General features: G+C 35.5%; 1 protein-coding gene across 1 annotated transcript; it reads left to right on the forward strand.

Moving 5' to 3' along the window:
* Positions 1-2,145: 2,145 nt before the first annotated feature.
* On the forward strand, positions 2,146-18,972 carry LOC134261792 (ribosome biogenesis protein BMS1 homolog; the record flags this gene model as incomplete). Its single annotated transcript, XM_062744192.1, has 23 exons — positions 2,146-2,203; positions 3,725-3,953; positions 4,203-4,393; positions 4,669-4,748; positions 4,996-5,184; positions 5,312-5,454; positions 5,851-5,972; positions 6,495-6,694; positions 7,167-7,297; positions 7,401-7,485; positions 7,686-8,334; positions 8,535-8,698; positions 8,884-8,965; positions 9,101-9,202; positions 9,362-9,525; positions 9,879-10,067; positions 11,478-11,658; positions 14,202-14,260; positions 14,520-14,642; positions 15,319-15,466; positions 17,197-17,372; positions 17,940-18,092; positions 18,806-18,972. Coding segments are annotated over exons 2-23 (3,665 nt in total), but the record flags the coding sequence as incomplete, so codon positions are not given.
* Positions 18,973-18,978: the final 6 nt, after the last annotated feature.

Consider the following 18,978-nt stretch of genomic DNA (forward strand, 5'->3'; position numbering starts at 1 on the left):
CTACGGTCTCCGAACTAAATATAAATGATAGCGAGAGAGTAACTAACCCCACCCCTCCCACCTCCCGGAGTGAAATTGTTTCCTACGGACCCCAAATTAATTTTAAAAGATAGTGAGAGGGTAACTACTGAAAAATACCTTGTCCTTAAAGGCGGATCCAAACTTACAGATCTGTTTGGAAACATTGAGATTGGGAAGGCCACTCGAAATTGCAAGCCAAGAATGTATAGAGTCAGTAAGTTTTACGCAGAAAATGGGTACATTTAGAAATATCGGCTGGATTCAATTCAGTTCTTTATTTCCTTATGCCAGATTGCACATCAGACAGATACATGTACATTGTATTATAAACAAGCCAAGGTATACATATATTCAGATCTTTCAATTATATGATAAATGTTTACATACATATCATAAGCTACGAACAATTTGATAAATCTTTTCTTCGTTGTAAAGCACTGAACAAAAAGTTTCCCAATTTAGACATTTCTTTGACATTTTGAAAACTTAACAATTGTATTAATTTAAAGACACTAGGTTTTTTAACATAATGCTGTTTGATATATTGGATTCTGAGATCTTGATATATAGGACATTTTAATATAAAATGGAACTCATCTTCTACATCATTTAAGTCACATAATTAACATTTTCTGTTATTTCTATTTTCATTAACATATCTACCTGGATAAAATAATATAAAATAGCAAAATTTAATGCGAAAAGTATAATACGTCAACGTCATGCAGTTTATTAAAAAATAATTTAATTCTGGTTGTAACGCTGTATTTGACTGGATAAAAAATTACTTCATATCGTATAAAATGGGTTGCCTACGTCACAATGAATTACGTCAAAAACGTATCAATCCGCCTGACGTTACATTCAAATTTTGTACAAATTAAAGTCATTTTGTTAGAACAAACATCTTTTTTTCTTACATCAAAAGAATGAAAATTAAATTATAAGCAATGAATTTAATAGCTACCCATTTTATACGGTATAAACTGGGTTTGGAACAGTTTACACTTTTTTTATAAACCGCTTCGCGGTTTATAAAGCGTAAACTGTCCCAACCCAGTTTATACCGTATAAAATGGGTAGCTATTAAATTCATTCCTTAAACAAAACATAGATCGTTGAGTTTACCTTATTACAATATTAATTTTTTTTTCTTTTTACAATTTAACGAGATTATAATTTTTTTTTTTTTTTTTTTTTTTTTGCAGTTTTGACATTCCTTTTGATGTAACCCTCTACCATGTATATGTACATGTATGAAGTTAACACTGACAATATTGAGTAGATTTTTTTTCTGAAAGATTTCGAGAAAAAGATTTGAAATACTACTGAAAATTAAGTTACACAACTACATGTATAATATTGATCAATTATACATTTAATTGAGATTTATACTTTAATCTTCAATATGTAACGAGAAGATTTGCACGCGTTGTTAAAACAACAATTACCTAAAATTGCAGCCTAAGAAATGAAATATGTTTAAATTGCTTATTCGATTAAGATACCTGTTAAAAATTAATTAAAGGCTAAATGCAAGCCAAAGTAATTGTTCTTCAGCCACTCCCACGCTGAGACCTTATTGGTCAGCTCCATAGTAAAATTAATTCTGATTACGTATAAATATACCCCTCCACTTTCTTCTTCCAGTATTCGCAAAAATGAACTCCTCGGAAATCTACCAGCCTCTCTTTGTCGACACAAGTCTGCAGTATAACATCGACTATGACCTGTTTCCTGGTATTGAGAACAACGAACCAATGCTGCTCCTCCACAACAGTGACCTCTGTGCCTGTGACGGACTGGGATCGACTACAGCCCCTCTCCTAGACGATACAGTTCTGGTCTCCTTTATTGACTCTCTGGAGGAAATCTCCAACCACTTCGACTCTTTTCAACAGACTTCCAATCTATCTACTTCGTTTGAGGATTCTATTGATGTCAGTGTGAGTGATTTTTGCTGTTTTCAAGACGATACCTGTGGCAGCTCTCGGGCGGAGAACACTATTGTATCTTTCATTGAAGAAGTTATTGCTTCCTCTTTTGTTAAAACAGAAGAAGAGACTGACAGAAAAACCAGAAAGAGAAAGTTGTCTTCTACCGAGAACTCTGAGTGTAAACGATCAAAGATGGACTGGTTGTGTTCGATTGACTTTCTGGAGGAAGGCTTTGACTTTAGGTGGTGAATAACTGTGATAATTTCATGACAATAACAGTGCTATTATAATTTTTTATTATGTCTTCTAAGTTTATGTTCATTTAATATTTATAGGACAGTGCTATTAAAATGACAAAAAATCCACTATAAGTAGACTTTGTTGAACTTTTTCCACTTAATACAAATGTGTTGATGGAAACACCAATTAAAGAAAAATAATCATATATTTATCAGTTTGAAATGGTTAACATATAATTGGTGAAGTGAAGCTTGAAACTATTGTAAACTGTCCGCTGATAATAAAGCAGTTAATAAATAAAACGAATGATTTGTAGAACGACTTAATACCAAGATGGCCGCTTCCATGTCAAAAACGTGAGACGGTGAGGACGAAAACAAATTTTTATATGAGTAAATTTCACAATTTGAGTAGTATACAGCTTCTGGAAAATACCAAGACAGTCAGTAGTATAAATGTTGTAAAAGGTTAGCTACTGATAATTTAATTCAAGCACCGATTAATTTTGTTTATCTTGATTTTTAGGAGGAACAATAAACCGCAGGTTGTGGTTGATGCAGTTTAAGAAATAGCCTGCCAGGCCTGTCACACAGTCTAGTACAATCACTACATTTAGCTACGAAGCTTGATTTACCTACATAGCTTAATTTATCTACGATACCTGAAGTAGCTTTATTTAGCTACCAACTCAAATCTTATTTCTTAAAAAAAAGCATTTTTCTCAGATCACTGCAGGTTGTGCAGAAAATCTCATTTTGATGCTGTGATCATTTTCAACTTTGAAATCATCTGAAAACAAGTCGTGAAAAAATGACTCTTAGAGAAATGATTTTTTCTGTGCAATTGCAATCAAAGTTCTGAAAGTTTTGGGGCTTTACACAACAGTTAAAACTATTCTGTAATATCTATGTAATAATAAGATTGTAATGTAAGTTGTCAGATGAAGAGCGTTATGTAAACTACAAAAGAAAACAGAATAACGAACCTGATTTCTTAATAAAGGAATAATCCAGAAATGCTACCGAGGGACTATGAATGCAAAAACAATGTCCTGTTTTGGGCAGAAATCAGGTGTTTTTATTGTGTTGTTTATAAACTTATGTAAGATTTTAAAAAGTGTTTCTTTCAGAAATAACTACTTGCTCGATCGGACAATACATCAATAGTTTCACTTGCCCAAACTGAGAATTTACTTGTCCTGGGCAATCAGACAACTGTTAGTGTCAATCTATGACTTTCACTTGGCCTGGTCCATATCAGAAGTTTTGGAATGTAATTATAGGGTCTGCCTGTTTTTAATAAAAGGTCTCTTTCTTATTCAAAACTCTTTAATGTTATTTTACCAATTATTTTCCAATTGAACATTTACAATAACTTTCATAGTTAACTCTGATATAAATTACTTTATGAAAAAAAACCTTAATTTACTTTCTACACCAGAGGAGTAAATAAAAATTTTAATACTCTATAACAAGATTTTGAATTGTTTTCATTCCTAGTCATGTAGTATATGTAAACTGTTTTAGGTGTGGAGCCTGATTCTGTTTTGATGAAGACCTACTGAGTTACCTATATAGCACGTTACAAAATGGAGGAAGACGCAAGTCAAAAGAAACACAGAAAGCGACAGGCGGGACCCAAGGCAGTCAAGAAAAAGGCCAAGAATAAGCACCAGCAGGATTTAACACCTCAACAGAGAAACCCTAAAGCCTTCTCTATTCAACATGCTCAGAAAACGGCCAGACTTATAAAGAGGTACCCACTGATCTCAGTCTTATCTTTCTTGTCTTTTATTATAAAAAAAACTTTTTATATATTTCTTTTCTATTCAAAAAACATAAAGAATGTTACACAATGAGATATAAGAATTCAAAATGTATATAGAATAAAGATTTCTTTGTCTGTAACTTTTGAAGTGTTTATAATAAATAAAACAAACAGAAATATTACTGTATCACAATCTGAAGTATATGACCATCTTAAAGAATGTGAATTCCATTTCAGAACACAGGATATACAAACAAAGAAGCAGCACATTCCTGTGGTAGACAGGACGCCGCTAGAACCACCGCCGATAGTGGTAGCCATTGTGGGCCCTCCTAAAGTGGGCAAGTCCACCCTGCTACAGTGTATTGTCAAAAACTTCACTAAACAGAGGCTGGCTAATGTCCAGGGACCAGTGACTGTCGTGTCAGGTAAATGTCAGCTAACATCTAACAGCTGTCCAATATTGAGATTGTAAGACTGATGTAACTACTCTTTATTAAAAATAAGTGATTTTATGTTCTATAGATCAATTAGTATTCTTAATTTTCGTCAAAAATTAAAACAAACTTTTTATTTAGCCTTGGATTTAACTATTACAGTAAATATTATTCAAGTTAAAACAATTAAATTTTTATTCCTTTGAATATCATTTGTGTATGCTAAGTTTGACATTGATCCTTTATAATTTGATTGAATTCCGCAGGTAAGAGTCGGCGCCTGACCCTGATGGAGTGTAACAATGACATCAACAGCATGATTGACCTAGCCAAAGTGGCCGATCTGGTCAGTGATACAATTTACAAATAACACATAAAAGGAACATGCAGTAATTCAGTGGATTTGTACAGTGAAAACATCACATATTTCATACAAGAATAATGATAGATATATAGATTTAAAATTGATTTATCATAGGAAAAGTGCATATATATTATATAGTTATAAATAGTTCTGTATATTATATTTATACTTCTCTAGTATGTCATTTTAAGTTATATTAAACAAAATCCTGTTGAATTTCTACATGTAGGTATTACTACTAGTTGATGCTAGTTTTGGTTTTGAGATGGAGACTTTTGAGTTCCTGAACATATGCCAGGTGCATGGCTTTCCTCGGATCATGGGGGTATTAACTCATCTTGATGCTTTCAAAGACAATAAACAAATGAGGAAAACCAAAAAGAGACTGAAACATAGATTCTGGACCGAAGTTTACCAGGTAACATTGCAATACAGACTCATCTGATATAAAGTCTATTTACTTTGCTACTTGTTGAGTGGTACATGTATACTGTTCAAAACAAAACAATTCATACATTGTACTAAATGATGATAATCTTTTGTAGGGGGCCAAACTGTTTTATCTGTCTGGAATGGTTAATGAGGAATACCAGAAGACAGAGGTCCACAATCTGTGTCGGTTTATCTCGGTGATGAAGTTCCGACCACTCCAATGGAGACTTACTCATCCCTATGTCCTAGTCGACAGGTGCTCCTTAGTTCTTCATACAGTGTGATGATGAAATACATGTACTGTTGAATAAGGCAGATTTCTAATATGTTTGTTTTTCTGAAATGATACAATACACTGTTCCTTTTGAAAATGTTATGATTTTTTTTTACTGATATACATAATGTACATATACAGTAAATCTTGTCTAGTCCAGACATCAATGGTTCCTTAGAAATTGGTCAGATTAGAGAACATTCTTAGTTAGACAATATTCTGGATTAGACAACATTTTCAGACAATTGAATTTACTGCAAGGGTCTTCTCTCCATATTACAAGATTTGGGAATACAGCATCCAGATTAGATGCTTAAAAGTTTCATTATAATGAGGAAAAACTTCCATTTGTGTGATTTTGTTATTGACTTATTGTAGGATGGAAGACATCACTGACCCTGAGGCCATTCGACAGAAACCGAAGTGTGACAGGAAGTTGTCTATGTACGGTTATGTCAGAGGGACACACATAAAGAACCATTCTATGATCCACATACCAGGCAAGTGTTCCACAAAAATAATATATAACACAAACACATAAAGAACCACTCTATGATCCACATACCAGACAAGTGACAAAAATAATATATAACACACACACATAAAGAACCATTCTATGATTCACATACCAGGCAAGTGACAAAAATAATATATAACACACACACATAAAGAACCATTCTATGATTCACATACCAGGCAAGTGTTCCACACACACATAAAGAACCACTCTATGATTCACATACCAGGCAAGTGTTCCACACACACATAAAGAACCACTCTATGATTCACATACCAGGCAAGTGTTCCACACACACATAAAGAACCACTCTATGATTCACATACCAGGCAAGTGACAAAAATAATATATAACACAAACACATAAAGAACCATTCTATGATTCACATACCAGGCAAGTGTTCCACAAAATGTTAAAAACCAAGCAATGTCCTGAATACATCTGAGTAGTACTTAGTACTGGTTACCTTTGATTGGTACTTATTTCTCCATACTTTAATCCTTAGGTTGCGGTGACTACTCTATCAGCGACATGCAGAGTTTACCCGACCCCTGCCCAATGCCAGACAAAGAGAAGAAGAGAACGCTCCACGTGAAGGAGAAGTTGATCTATGCTCCGATGTCCGGGGTGGGCGGGGTTATTTACGACAAAGACGCTGTCTACATAGACCTGGGGGGAAGTCACTCCCTCAAACAGAACGAAGAGGTACTAAAGGGGAATAAATCTGTAATATTCTGAATTGATGTTATGACAAGTGCTTAATTAAAAAAGAAAATATATAGTTATATATGTAAATATTTATCATTATTTCTTAAGTTTTGTTCTATAAAATTTGTATATTAATTTGCAAGATTATATTTCTAGAGATTGAAATAACTTTGACCTGAGAAAGCTCAGTTCAGTGGCTCAACAGAAAAGTCCTAGAAAAGACTGAGTCCAAGAAATTGAGTTTTGAAGATGTTTAATATTTTATTATTATAGAATTATTTAACAGAAGCAAGTAACACAGTGAATATTTGATCGCTGCATCACTATACATAAAAAATATTAAAACCTAAAATCTGTATCCTATGTCATGTCAGCCTAAGCTCTTTATGTCTTATTCCACTTTTAAGGCTGTGTTCTAGAATTTCTGGCCGAAGTTCTTCATTGATTCTGTATTGTGACTCATTTTCAGGAATCTGAGGCCCCTATGAATGAACTGGTTGCTTCCCTCATGAATGTCAACAATCCATTGGACGAGAAAATGACCTCCAGTCACATGACCTTGTTCTCCAATGCTGCTCCAATCACAGAAGCAGACGTACTGTACGTTAGAGTGAAGTCATCTTAATATTTAGATATTTTGATTTTAAGATATGAAAAATTTTTCTTAAGATGTAATAAATAAATGTTCATGTTTATTTCTTAGAGAGGAGGATGATTCAGATGATGATAAAGGAAGAATTCGTCGTTCGGCTGAGTTTGATCCTGAAACTGATCACAAGCAGGGAAAGGTACTTTGTACTGAGGAATACTTACTCTTAAATTAGAATGCTGCATGACAGCACCAACTATTACCTTGAAGTTTTATGCCATTTGTGGCTATATTAAACTATTTATTTTAGGGTATTAAAGAATTTTCAGACATGTTTGACAGAATGTAATTACTGTATATAGATAAACAAAAGTCAGAACTAATACCGTTTTATTGTAGCAGACAGAGGACTTGGTATTTGATGACAGTGATGAAGAGGATTCATTCAGTCTGTTTTCAAATTCTGTGAAAAAACAATCTGTGACTAAATCTAAACAGTCGGAGCGGACTCACGACGATGGAGAATCTGACTCCAGATCAGGGAGTGACTCTGACATGGAGGTTAATGAAGGATTGGGAAATTCTCAGACAAAGGAGGAAGGTAGCTCTGATTCTGAAGAGGAAGAAACATTAAAGAAAAAACCCAAATTATCAAGGACTCAGGACAATACAAAATCTGGTGATTCTTCTATAGTTTCTGGTGCTAGTGAGGCTAAACATAAAAAGGGGAAAAGCAAAACATCAAGTAAAAAGTTAAACACAAGTGATGAGGATGATAATAACAATGATTCTGATAGTCCTGAGGATGATGAAGGCAGCGAAGAGGAGGAAGATGATGTAAAAGATGTGGAAGACAGTGGTGAAGATGACTCTGGTGAAGGTTCAGAAGACGAAGATGATGATGATAATGAAGATGATGATAGCAGTGAGGATGAGGATGAAGAAGGATACTTAAAATGGAAGGCCAACATAGCTGCTGCAGCTGCAGAATCCTTCAGAAGGAGGCAGTCAGAGAGGATTAATTATAGGAAGCTTATTTATGGTAAAGGTGAGTATGCTAGTTCCTTTCAAAGTGGTTCGATCTTCAGCAGCAGTAAAAGTTGACGTTTGTCCACAGAATAATTTTTTTTCTGCATCTTTATTTGTGATGCATGTGCTATTAAACATTACTGTTCTTGAGGAAGGAGGAATATTTTAAGTTTTAGAATTGTTTGTTATGGCATAATTCAATGTTTTCTTTCTTTTCAGTGGAGGAAGAGCAGGAGGAGGTAGAGGAAGAGGAAGATGATTTGGGAGGATTATTCAAAGTCTTAAAAAAGAACGATGAGAAAGGAAATCCTAAACTAACAGCGAACATGACAGACAGTTCTAAGTGTGTGCCAGACAAACTACAGGACTGGGAGATAGAGGAGGTAGGAAATATTGCACCAAAAACAGGGGTGGGGGGAAGTTTGAAAAATTGTACCACAGGACTGGAAAACTGTTATCATTCCAGCGAGGGTGTAGCAGTTGGGGAGGGTGTGTTGTGCCAAATTGTAGTACTGGAAGTGGACTACATTGATATGTGCTACATTGATTTGTGTCTCTAACTTCACAGGTGCAGGATTTGATCAGAGATTGCTTTGTGACAGGAGAATGGGAAAAGAGTGAGGATGCTCAAGCTCTGCTAGACCAAGATGGTTAGGATAACTGTTTCTACTGTTACTGTGTTCAATCATATACAATTAGAACTGTGCTTGGGGCTTATAGCATATGATTGGTATTCAGAAGGGTTTGTTTCTTGTAATAATTTAAAAATTGACAAAATTTTACAGATGAACTGTATGGAGACTTTGAGGATCTAGAAACTGGAGAGGTTCACCATGGAGACGGAGAAGAGGAAGAAGAGGATGAGGATGAAGAGGATGATGATGATGGTATGGTTTTTTTTCTAATAATAGGATCTAATAGATCACAAAAGACCTCAGATGTTTACATAACTTGTAAAGTCATTTCATTTTTCTCTAGATGTAAAATTATTTTTTTGGACATCCCTTTTATGTCTCAAAATTGAAATAGATAAGTTCTTTTGTCAGGGGATCCATCAAAGAAGAAGAAAACAAAGGCTCAGAAGTCAGCAATGGAGAGAAGAATGGAGAAGAAAGAGAAGCTTAAGGAATTATTTGACAAAGAGTATGACATGAAGGCAGATAACGAGTTCTATGAGAACTGGAAACAGGAGAATGAGGAACAAGCCAAGGTTTGATATGAACATCTTGGGCTCGTGAAAAAATAACTAAAATGATATATTTTTGATGTGCACAATAATCCTGCTCTTATAAATTACTGTAATAGCACAATAGACAATAACCTTATAGTCTATATCGTCAAAACTTGTGTGGAAGGGTTTAAAATAAAGTTAGAACTATACAGACCTGGCTCTGGGGCCATAAAACTTAGCTGAGCTCACTTTTGATTTCAGTCTCACTTTTACAAAAGGAATATATGAGGTTGAAAAGTAAAAATGAGATAAAAAGTGAGTTCATCTAAGTTTCATGGGCCTGGAGCCTGAGGAAACTCGGAATGATTTATATGAAATTCCTAACATTTCAGTTGAATCGAGCTGAGTTTGAGAACATGGATGACAGCCTACGTGTGGGGTACGAGGGCTTCAGACCAGGGATGTATGTCAGGGTAGAGCTAGAGAGACTGCCATGTGAACTTGTCGAGAACTTTGATGCCACGTATCCCCTCATCCTGGGGGGACAACAGAGTGTGGAGGGGAACATTGGATATGTACAGGTACATGTAAAGGGGACAACAGAGTGTAGAGGGGAACATTGGATATGTACAGGTACATGTAAGGGGGACAACAGAGTGTAGAGGGGAACATTGGATATGTACAGGTACATGTAAGGGGGACACCAGAGTGTAGAGGGGAACATTGGATATGTACAGGTACATGTAAGGGGGACAACAGAGTGTAGAGGGGAACATTGGATATGTACAGGTACATGTAAGGGGGACAACAGAGTGTGGAGGGGAACATTGGATATGTACAGGTACATGTAAGGGGGACAACAGAGTGTAGAGGGGAACATTGGATATGTACTGGTACATGTAAGGGGGACAACAGAGTGTAGAGGGGAACATTGGATATGTACAGGTACATGTAAGGGGGACAACAGAGTGTGGAGGGGAACATTGGATATGTACAGGTACATGTAAGGGGGACAACAGAGTGTGGAGGGGAACATTGGATATGTACAGGTACATGTAAGGGGGACAACAGAGTGTGGAGGGGAACATTGGATATGTACAAGTACATGTAAGGGGGACAACAGAGTGTAGAGGGGAACATTGGATATGTACAGGTAAATACAGAGTGTAGAGGGGAACATTGGATTTGTACAGGTAAATACAGAGTGTGGAGGGGAACATTGGATATGTACAGGTAAATACAGAGTGTGGAGGGGAACATTGGATATGTACAGGTAAATACAGAGTGTGGAGGGGAACATTGGATATGTACAGGTAAATACAGAGTGTGGAGGGGAACATTGGATATGTACAGGTAAATACAGAGTGTGGAGGGGAACATTGGATATGTACAGGTAAATACAGAGTGTGGAGGGGAACATTGGATATGTACAGGTAAATACAGAGTGTGGAGGGGAACATTGGATTTGTACAGGTAAATACAGAGTGTGGAGGGGAACATTGGATATGTACAGGTTAATACAGAGTGTCACTGTGGAGGGGAACATTGGATTTGTACAGGTAAATACAGAGTGTAGAGGGGAACATTGGATATTTACAGGTACATGTTCAATTATAATGGGTGATACATACTGAACGTGTGCTGTGTGTGGACTGGAATGGCAATATATTAGGCCCCTTTCTTTCAGGCTATATTTCTTTGTTCTTAAAAAAAATATACAAAAAAAATTTAATGTTCTTAAAAAAAAATATACAAAAAAAATTTAACAACCTTCTTTTATTCAGAATGTTTCTTGTTGCATGTCATATTCACCTATGTATATTATGTATTGGGTAGAATGTTTCCTTGAATAAAAGATATGATGCTTACAGAGAACATAAACAGCTTTACAGTGTTTGATTTTCTATTAAGCTACATATGACCTGTATATTTATAGACCTGTTTTATTAAGTTACATATTACCTGTATATTTATATACCTGTTCTATTTAGACTCGAATGAAGAAGCATAGATGGTACAAGAAGATCCTGAAGAGTCGAAATCCTCTAATTATCTCCCTTGGATGGCGGAGATTTCAGTCCATTCCTTTATACTCCATACAGGACCACAACTTCAGAAATCGTCTTCTCAAGTACACCCCGCAACATCTCCACTGTCATGCCTGCTTCTGGGGTAAGTCTTCTTAAGTACACCCCACAACATCTCCACTGTCATCCTGCTTCTGGGGTAAGTATTCTTAAGTACCCCCCGCAATATCTCGCTTCTGGGGTAAGTCTTCTTAAGTACACCCCACAACATCTCCACTGTCATGCCTGCTTCTGGGGTAAGTCTTCTTAAGTACACCCCACAACATCTCCACTGTCATGCCTGCTTCTGGGGTAAGTAAAGAACGGGCTCATCTAAAGCTCAATCTGAAGAGAGATTCTTCCTAAGTTGTACCTGTAACCATAGTATAGCATTACATTGATATCCTTATACCCATATCACCACACTGAATGACCTATTTGTTACTGTATAGGGGGAAAATAACTCACAGTGTTAATATTCGCTTTATTCACAGAGTTAATAAATCCGTGAAATCTAGAAACAGTGAATAAGCTTTCAATAATTGAAATGTTTTATGTGGAAAAATGAGAATAGACTAAGATAGGTATATGTACATACAATGCATGGTCATTCAGTAATTATTACGACTAGTACTTTTCATTCAATTATCACATTTTTTATTTTAATTCAAATAAGCAGCTAATAACCTGTATTTTTTGTTAAAGAGCTGTTTTAATAACCAACGCTACATGATTTATCAATCAGAACACAAGGGTTTACACTTTTTTGATTATCCATGCGTAACTAACGTTTCCACATGTATTTCTTACCTGCATTATTATGTGAGTAGTTTTTATCGACATTTTCAATTTTGTTTAAAAAATATCATTCGAAAAACTATCGAACTTGTTGAAGATATGGAAGAATGTTATTACGTCGACCGACAATAACACATTTATTACATTTTTTTTCACTGCTATGTGTTATTTCTTCGGAAAGATCTTTGGGTGTACATGCACTCATCGTAAAAGTACACATGAAAGTTATTCGATGCCTATAGTAAAAGATTTAAACAACTGCCCTTCTTTTGATCAGTTGGAAACTACCTACTAAATCATTAACCTATCCTGTTGTTCGTGAAATGAATACTGTAAACGTGGTTATATTGACGTGTTGAAAAATTGACGATTTTTTGTTTACGAAAATTGACGAGTGTTAATTTTGACGAAATATTTAATCTAGAGTTTCAAATCTTTGAATTCACAGGGATACAAAGGCAGCGTCGGAATCACTAAAATTTATTTTTTGTACAAGCTACATGTATCTATGTGTGTAAGATTTGATTAAATAAATTGCCCTCTTGTAATTTGATTTCATTATAAGCGGTCAAATGCCTGAGGTGACAAACTAGGTCAAGCACGGCGTGATAATTACGCTAAATTACGCTTGCAGTATTTGATACACTAATTTAGATTCAATGGTTTTTAAAAATGTGATTTTATATCACTATGTTTTCATAACTAATTACAAAAGAAATTAACAGTGACATTGATCTCGTTGTCAAACAAAAAGGCCGTTAACAATTTAGCGGTACAGTTGTACAATGGTCAATGTCTGTTGTGTCTCTATGTATATGATAAGAAGTTTGACGAGTGTAAATTTTGACGAGAAAAGAAGAATCGTCAATATAGTCAAAATTAGCACATCGTCAAAATTTCCACGTTTACAGTACATCACACTAAATTATTTCATTCTAGCTATTAAAACTATGGATTATAGGATAAAGACAAGGGAGGTAACTTCCATTATATACCGATTCCACAAATTCAACAAACCGTGATCGTGTCCAAGGAGAAAAAAAAACGTGAAAATAACAACCCGTGAAATTAATCCCCTATACTGTATTTGTAGGTCCTACATGTATTAAACCACAGTAAATACAGTAACTTGTTATTTATTTGTAGGTCCTCTTACACCACAGTAAACACAGTAACTTGTTTGTTATTTGTAGGTCCTATTACACCACAGTAAATACAGTAACTTGTTTGTTATTTGTAGGTCCTATTACACCACAGTAAATACAGTAACTTGTTATTTATTTGTAGGTCCTATTACACCACAGTAAATACAGTAACTTGTTTGTTATTTGTAGGTCCTATTACACCACAGTAAATACAGTAACTTGTCTGTTATTTGTAGGTCCTATTACACCACAGTAAATACAGTAACTTGTTATTTATTTGTAGGTCCTATTACACCACAGTAAATACAGTAACTTGTTTGTTATTTGTAGGTCCTATTACACCACAGTAAATACAGTGACTTGTTTGTTATTTGTAGGTCCTCTTACACCACAGTAAATACAGTAACTTGTTTGTTATTTGTAGGTCCTATTACACCACAGTAAATACAGTAACTTGTTATTTATTTGTAGGTCCTATTACACCACAGTAAATACAGTAACTTGTCTGTTATTTGTAGGTCCTATTACACCACAGTAAATACAGTAACTTGTTATTTATTTGTAGGTCCTATTACACCACAGTAAATACAGTAACTTGTCTGTTATTTGTAGGTCCTATTACACCACAGTAAATACAGTAACTTGTTTGGTATTTGTAGGTCCTATTACACCACAGTAAATACAGTAACTTGTTTGTTATTTGTAGGTCCTATTACACCACAAGGCACAGGGTTACTTGCTGTAGAATGTGTAGCAGGAAAGGAGGTAGGTTTACCTAGGATCCAAAACTTGTTTATAAGTATAAATTGTTTTTATGTCATTGTAAATTTTATCAACTGTTGAGGAAAAGAACATGATAATGGAGCTTTTACAACCTAGCTTAAGGATTGCTACCTTTTAAAGTACATATACATGTAGGTTCTCCTTATCCATGTCTCTTAAACTATTTAACTTACACTGTACAGCTCAGCTTTAGAATTTATATTTTGAAATGGACTCCTTTATGTTTATAACCTGTTTACAGCCTGGGTTTAGGATTGCTGCCACAGGTGTTGTGCTGGAGCTGGATAAATCAATACAAATTGTTAAGAAACTGAAACTGACAGGCACACCTTATAAAATCTACAAGAAAACGGCATTTATTAAGGTAAGACTCAGCTGTTTTTACCTGTAAAGAAGATTAAATCTCACTATGTTTACTCTTGTTGAAATGAAAATTATAGAATGGACTTAATTGTTTTCAGTTTTTCAGTTCTAAAGGTGTAGAAATGATAAATGCTTTGTTACATTTTTTTTTTTTTTTACCAAGCCTTTCTGGGTATTCTGGGGTAATGAGAATAAAAATTTGTTGTACGAAAGAACACCCAGTCCCAAGGATAAAATGCTAAGAAATAATGAAAACATGTCTTTCCCTTTTTCTACTTAACATTAATGAAAACTTGTTTACAAAAAGGAAGTTTTGTTTAAAATTCTTTTGTTTGCCAAAAAGAAATTTAAATTCTGTATTCTTAAAGTTAGAAGGTCTATACCTGATTACAAAAAAGGTATTTTTAAAAATTCTCTTGTTTTTAATACATGTATTTAGCAAGTCAAGCTAGAATTTAAGGTAAAAAAATGAATGTTTCATCAGATTCTATTTCATATGTAATGTTGAAGTCAGTTCCTGAAGAAAGTGAAATGTTATACCACATAGTGCTTTTACTAGGTGATTTATCTGTTTTCTAAAAAAAAGTATATGTTTTTAAGTATTGCAAATATTTTATGAAAATTTTTTAATTGTTTTATAAAGCTACAGTTATAAATATTTTTTTGTAATTATCTAGGGCATGTTTAACTCCATTCTGGAAGTGACTAAGTTTGAGGGAGCTAAGCTGAGGACAGTCAGCGGGATCCGAGGACAGGTGAAAAAGGCGCTGAGGAATCCAGAAGGAGCGTTCAGGGCCACGTTCGAGGACAAGATCCTCCTCAGTGGTAACAGAGGATTACACGATTGAGAATCAAATCAAAATAAAGCTTGAAACCTATACTGTAGATAAGAAGTTGCTGATTAAAAGTTTAAGTTGAATTTTGCAAGCATTGAAATTAAGACAGTTGTGTTTTATTTAGACATTGCTTATTTGATTTTAGTGTATATTATAAGAGTAATTTTTAACTCACCTGAGCCGAAGGCTCAAGTGAGCTTTTCTGATCAAAATTTGTCCATTGTCTGTCGTCGTTGTCGTTGTTGTCGTCGTAAACTTTTCACATTTTCATCTTCTTCTCAAGAACCACTGGGCCAATTTCAACCAAACTTAGTACAAAGTATCCTTGGGTGAAGGGGATTCAAGTTTGTTCAAATGAAGGGCCAGGCCCTTTTCCAAGGGGAGATAATTATGAATTAGAGAAAAATTAATGGCATTTTTAAAAAATCTTCTTCTCAAGAACCACTGGGCCAGGAAAGATGAAACTCATGTGGAATCATCCTCAGGTAGTGTAGATTCAAGTTTGTTCAAATCATGACCCCCGGGGGTAGGGTGGGGCCAAAATGGCCGATCAAAGTTTTACATAGGAATATATAGAAAAAATATTTAAAACTCTTCTTCTCAAGAACCACTGGGCCAGGAAAGATGAAACTCATGTGGGATCATCCTCAGGTAGTGTAGATTCAAGTTTGTTCAAATCATGACCCCCGGGGGTAGGGTGGGGCCAAAATGGCCGATCAAAGTTTTACATAGGAATATATAGGAAAAATCTTTAAAAATCTTCTTCTCAAGAACCACTGGGCCAGGAAAGATGAAACTCATGTGGAATCATCCTCAGGTAGTGTAGATTCAAGTTTGTTCAAATCATGACCCCCGGGGGTAGGGTGGGGCCAAAATGGCCGATCAAAGTTTTACATAGGAATATATAGGAAAAATCTTTAAAAATCTTCTTCTCAAGAACCACTGGGCCAGGAAAGATGAAACTCATGTGGAATCATCCTCAGGTAGTGTAGATTCAAGTTTGTTCAAATCATGACCCCAGGGGAAGGGTTGGGCCAAAATGGCCGATCAAAGTTTTACAAAGGAATATATAGGAAAAATCTTTAAAAATCTTCTTCTCAAGAACCACTGGGCCAGGAAAGATGAAACTCATTTGGGATCATCCTCAGGTAGTGTAGATTCAAGTTTGTTCAAATCATGACCCCCGGGGGTAGGGTGGGGCCAAAATGGCCGATCAAAGTTTTACATAGGAATATATAGGAAAAATCTTTAAAAAACTTCTTCTCAAGTACCACCGGGCCAGGAAAGATTAAACTCATGTGGAATCATCCTCAGGTAGTGTAGATTCAAGTTTGTTCAATTCATGACCCCCGGGGATAGGGTGGAGCCAAAATGGCGGATCAAAGTTTTACATAGGAACATATAGGGAAACCTTTAAAAATCTTCTTTTCAAGTACTTCAAAGCCAGGCTTCGTTATATTTATAGGGAATCATCCTCAGGTAGTGTAGATTCAAGTTTGTTCAAATCATGACCCCCTGGGGGGGGGCGGGGGGTGTGTAAAATTCAAGCGTACCCCCCCCCCCCCCCCCCCCCCCCCCCCCCCCCCCCCCCCCGTATACTTTCAGTTCTGATCTGATCTGTGTTTTTTCCTAGCCAATTGCTCAGGTGAGCGATGTGGCCCCTGGGCCTCTTGTTTTTATAGAATTGAATTTATTTAATTTATTTTGTACCATTTCCAGACATAGTGTTCATGAGGACTTGGTACCCTGTGGAGGTACCCCAGTTTTATGCGACTGTGACCTCCCTGTTGCTACCCCCAGCAGAGAAGGCAGTCTGGGTGGGAATGAAGACTCTGGGACAACTAAAGAGAGAGAAAAATATAGCAGCCCCAGCCAGGGAGGATTCATTGTACAAGGTCTGTGTCTCTGTTATATACATAAATACTTAGAGAAAAATATAGCTTCCCCAGTGAGGGAGGATTCAATGTACAAGGTCAGTGTGTCTGTGATATTCATAAATACTTATAGAAAAAAATAGCAGCCTCAGTTAGGGAGGATTCATTGTACAAGGTCTGTGTGTCTGTGATATTCATAAATACTAAAAAAAAAAATAGCAATGTCAGTTAGGGAGGATTCATTGTACAAGGTCAGTGTCTCTGTGATATTCATAAATACTAAAAGATAAATATAGCAATGTCAGTTAGGGAGGATTCATTGTACAAGGTCTATGTGTCTGTGATTTACATAAATACTTAAAGAAAAATATAGCAATATTATAATTTAAATATAAATAGCAGCCTGGGTGAGCAAGGATTCATTTTACAAAGTCTGTGGTTTAGAAAATTTATACTGTAAAATGAGCTTCAGATTTGTCATTTTGGATATCTGTTAGGTACGTGCATGATAATTCTTTCTATCCAACTTCTGTTTATCTTTATCACAACATCATGGTCATTTGAAATTTTTATTAATTTGCTTTGCAGCCTGTTGAAAGAAAAAAGAGATACGAGCCAAAACTTAAAATCCCCAAGGAGCTCCAGAAGATGTTGCCATTTAAGGACACACCAAAGAGTGTGAAAGAGAAGGAGGACCCGTACAAAAGAGTGGCAGTCATTCTGGAGCCGCACGAAGCAAAGGTAAGCTACGTAGATCATACAAAGGTAAGCAACGTAGATCATACAAAGGTAAGCTACGTAGATTATACAAAGGTAAGCTACGTAGATTATACAAAGGTAAGCTACGTAGATCATACAAAGGTAAGCTACGTAGATCATACAAATGTAAGCTACGTAGATCATACAAAGGTAAGCTACGTAGATTATACAAAGGTAAGCTACGTAGATCATACAAAGGTAAGCTACGTAGATCATACAAAGGTAAGCTACGTAGATCATACAAAGGTAAGCTACGTAGATCATACAAAGGTAAGCTACTTAGATCATACAAAGATAAGCTACTTAGATCATACAAAGGTAAGCTACTTAGATAATACAATCAAATGTGAAATGGATTTGGATTGATACTCCATTGCTGGAACATTTAACTAAAAATTTATCCTCTTCCTTAGGCAATATCCATTTGCATTTCCCAAAAACCTGTGGAAAATTGAATGTTTGATACTTGAGAATTGAACATAATTATATTTAATGATTCAGATTAAACAGAATTTTTCTGAAGGAACACAAAATTTATTCTTATGAAAATTTTCAACCAAAATTTCATCATTCCATCAATTATCTTTAAAAGTAGATTCAAATTGTTTCTAGAGCTGCATTTACACTGCATATATTTTCCTAAAAATAAGGCACAATATACAGAGCTATTAATATGTCTTAACCTTTTATTTTAGGTCAACAAACTGATGAAGATGGTTAAGAACCTGTATCAACACAAAATGAGGTCAGACAAAATGAGAATGAGAGAAAGGGTGACTAAACACCAGAAAGAAATGGAGAGGATTGGGGCACTCAAGTCTCGGAAACAAAAACAAGTCAAAAAGGACATCTACCGAGCGCTGGGCAA

The sequence above is a fragment of the Saccostrea cucullata genome, unplaced genomic scaffold, assembly GCF_032062105.1.
Source record: "Saccostrea cucullata isolate Sc308-1 unplaced genomic scaffold, CSIRO_AGI_Scuc_v1 ctg11916, whole genome shotgun sequence".
Classification (NCBI taxonomy): Eukaryota; Metazoa; Mollusca; class Bivalvia; order Ostreida; family Ostreidae; genus Saccostrea; species Saccostrea cuccullata.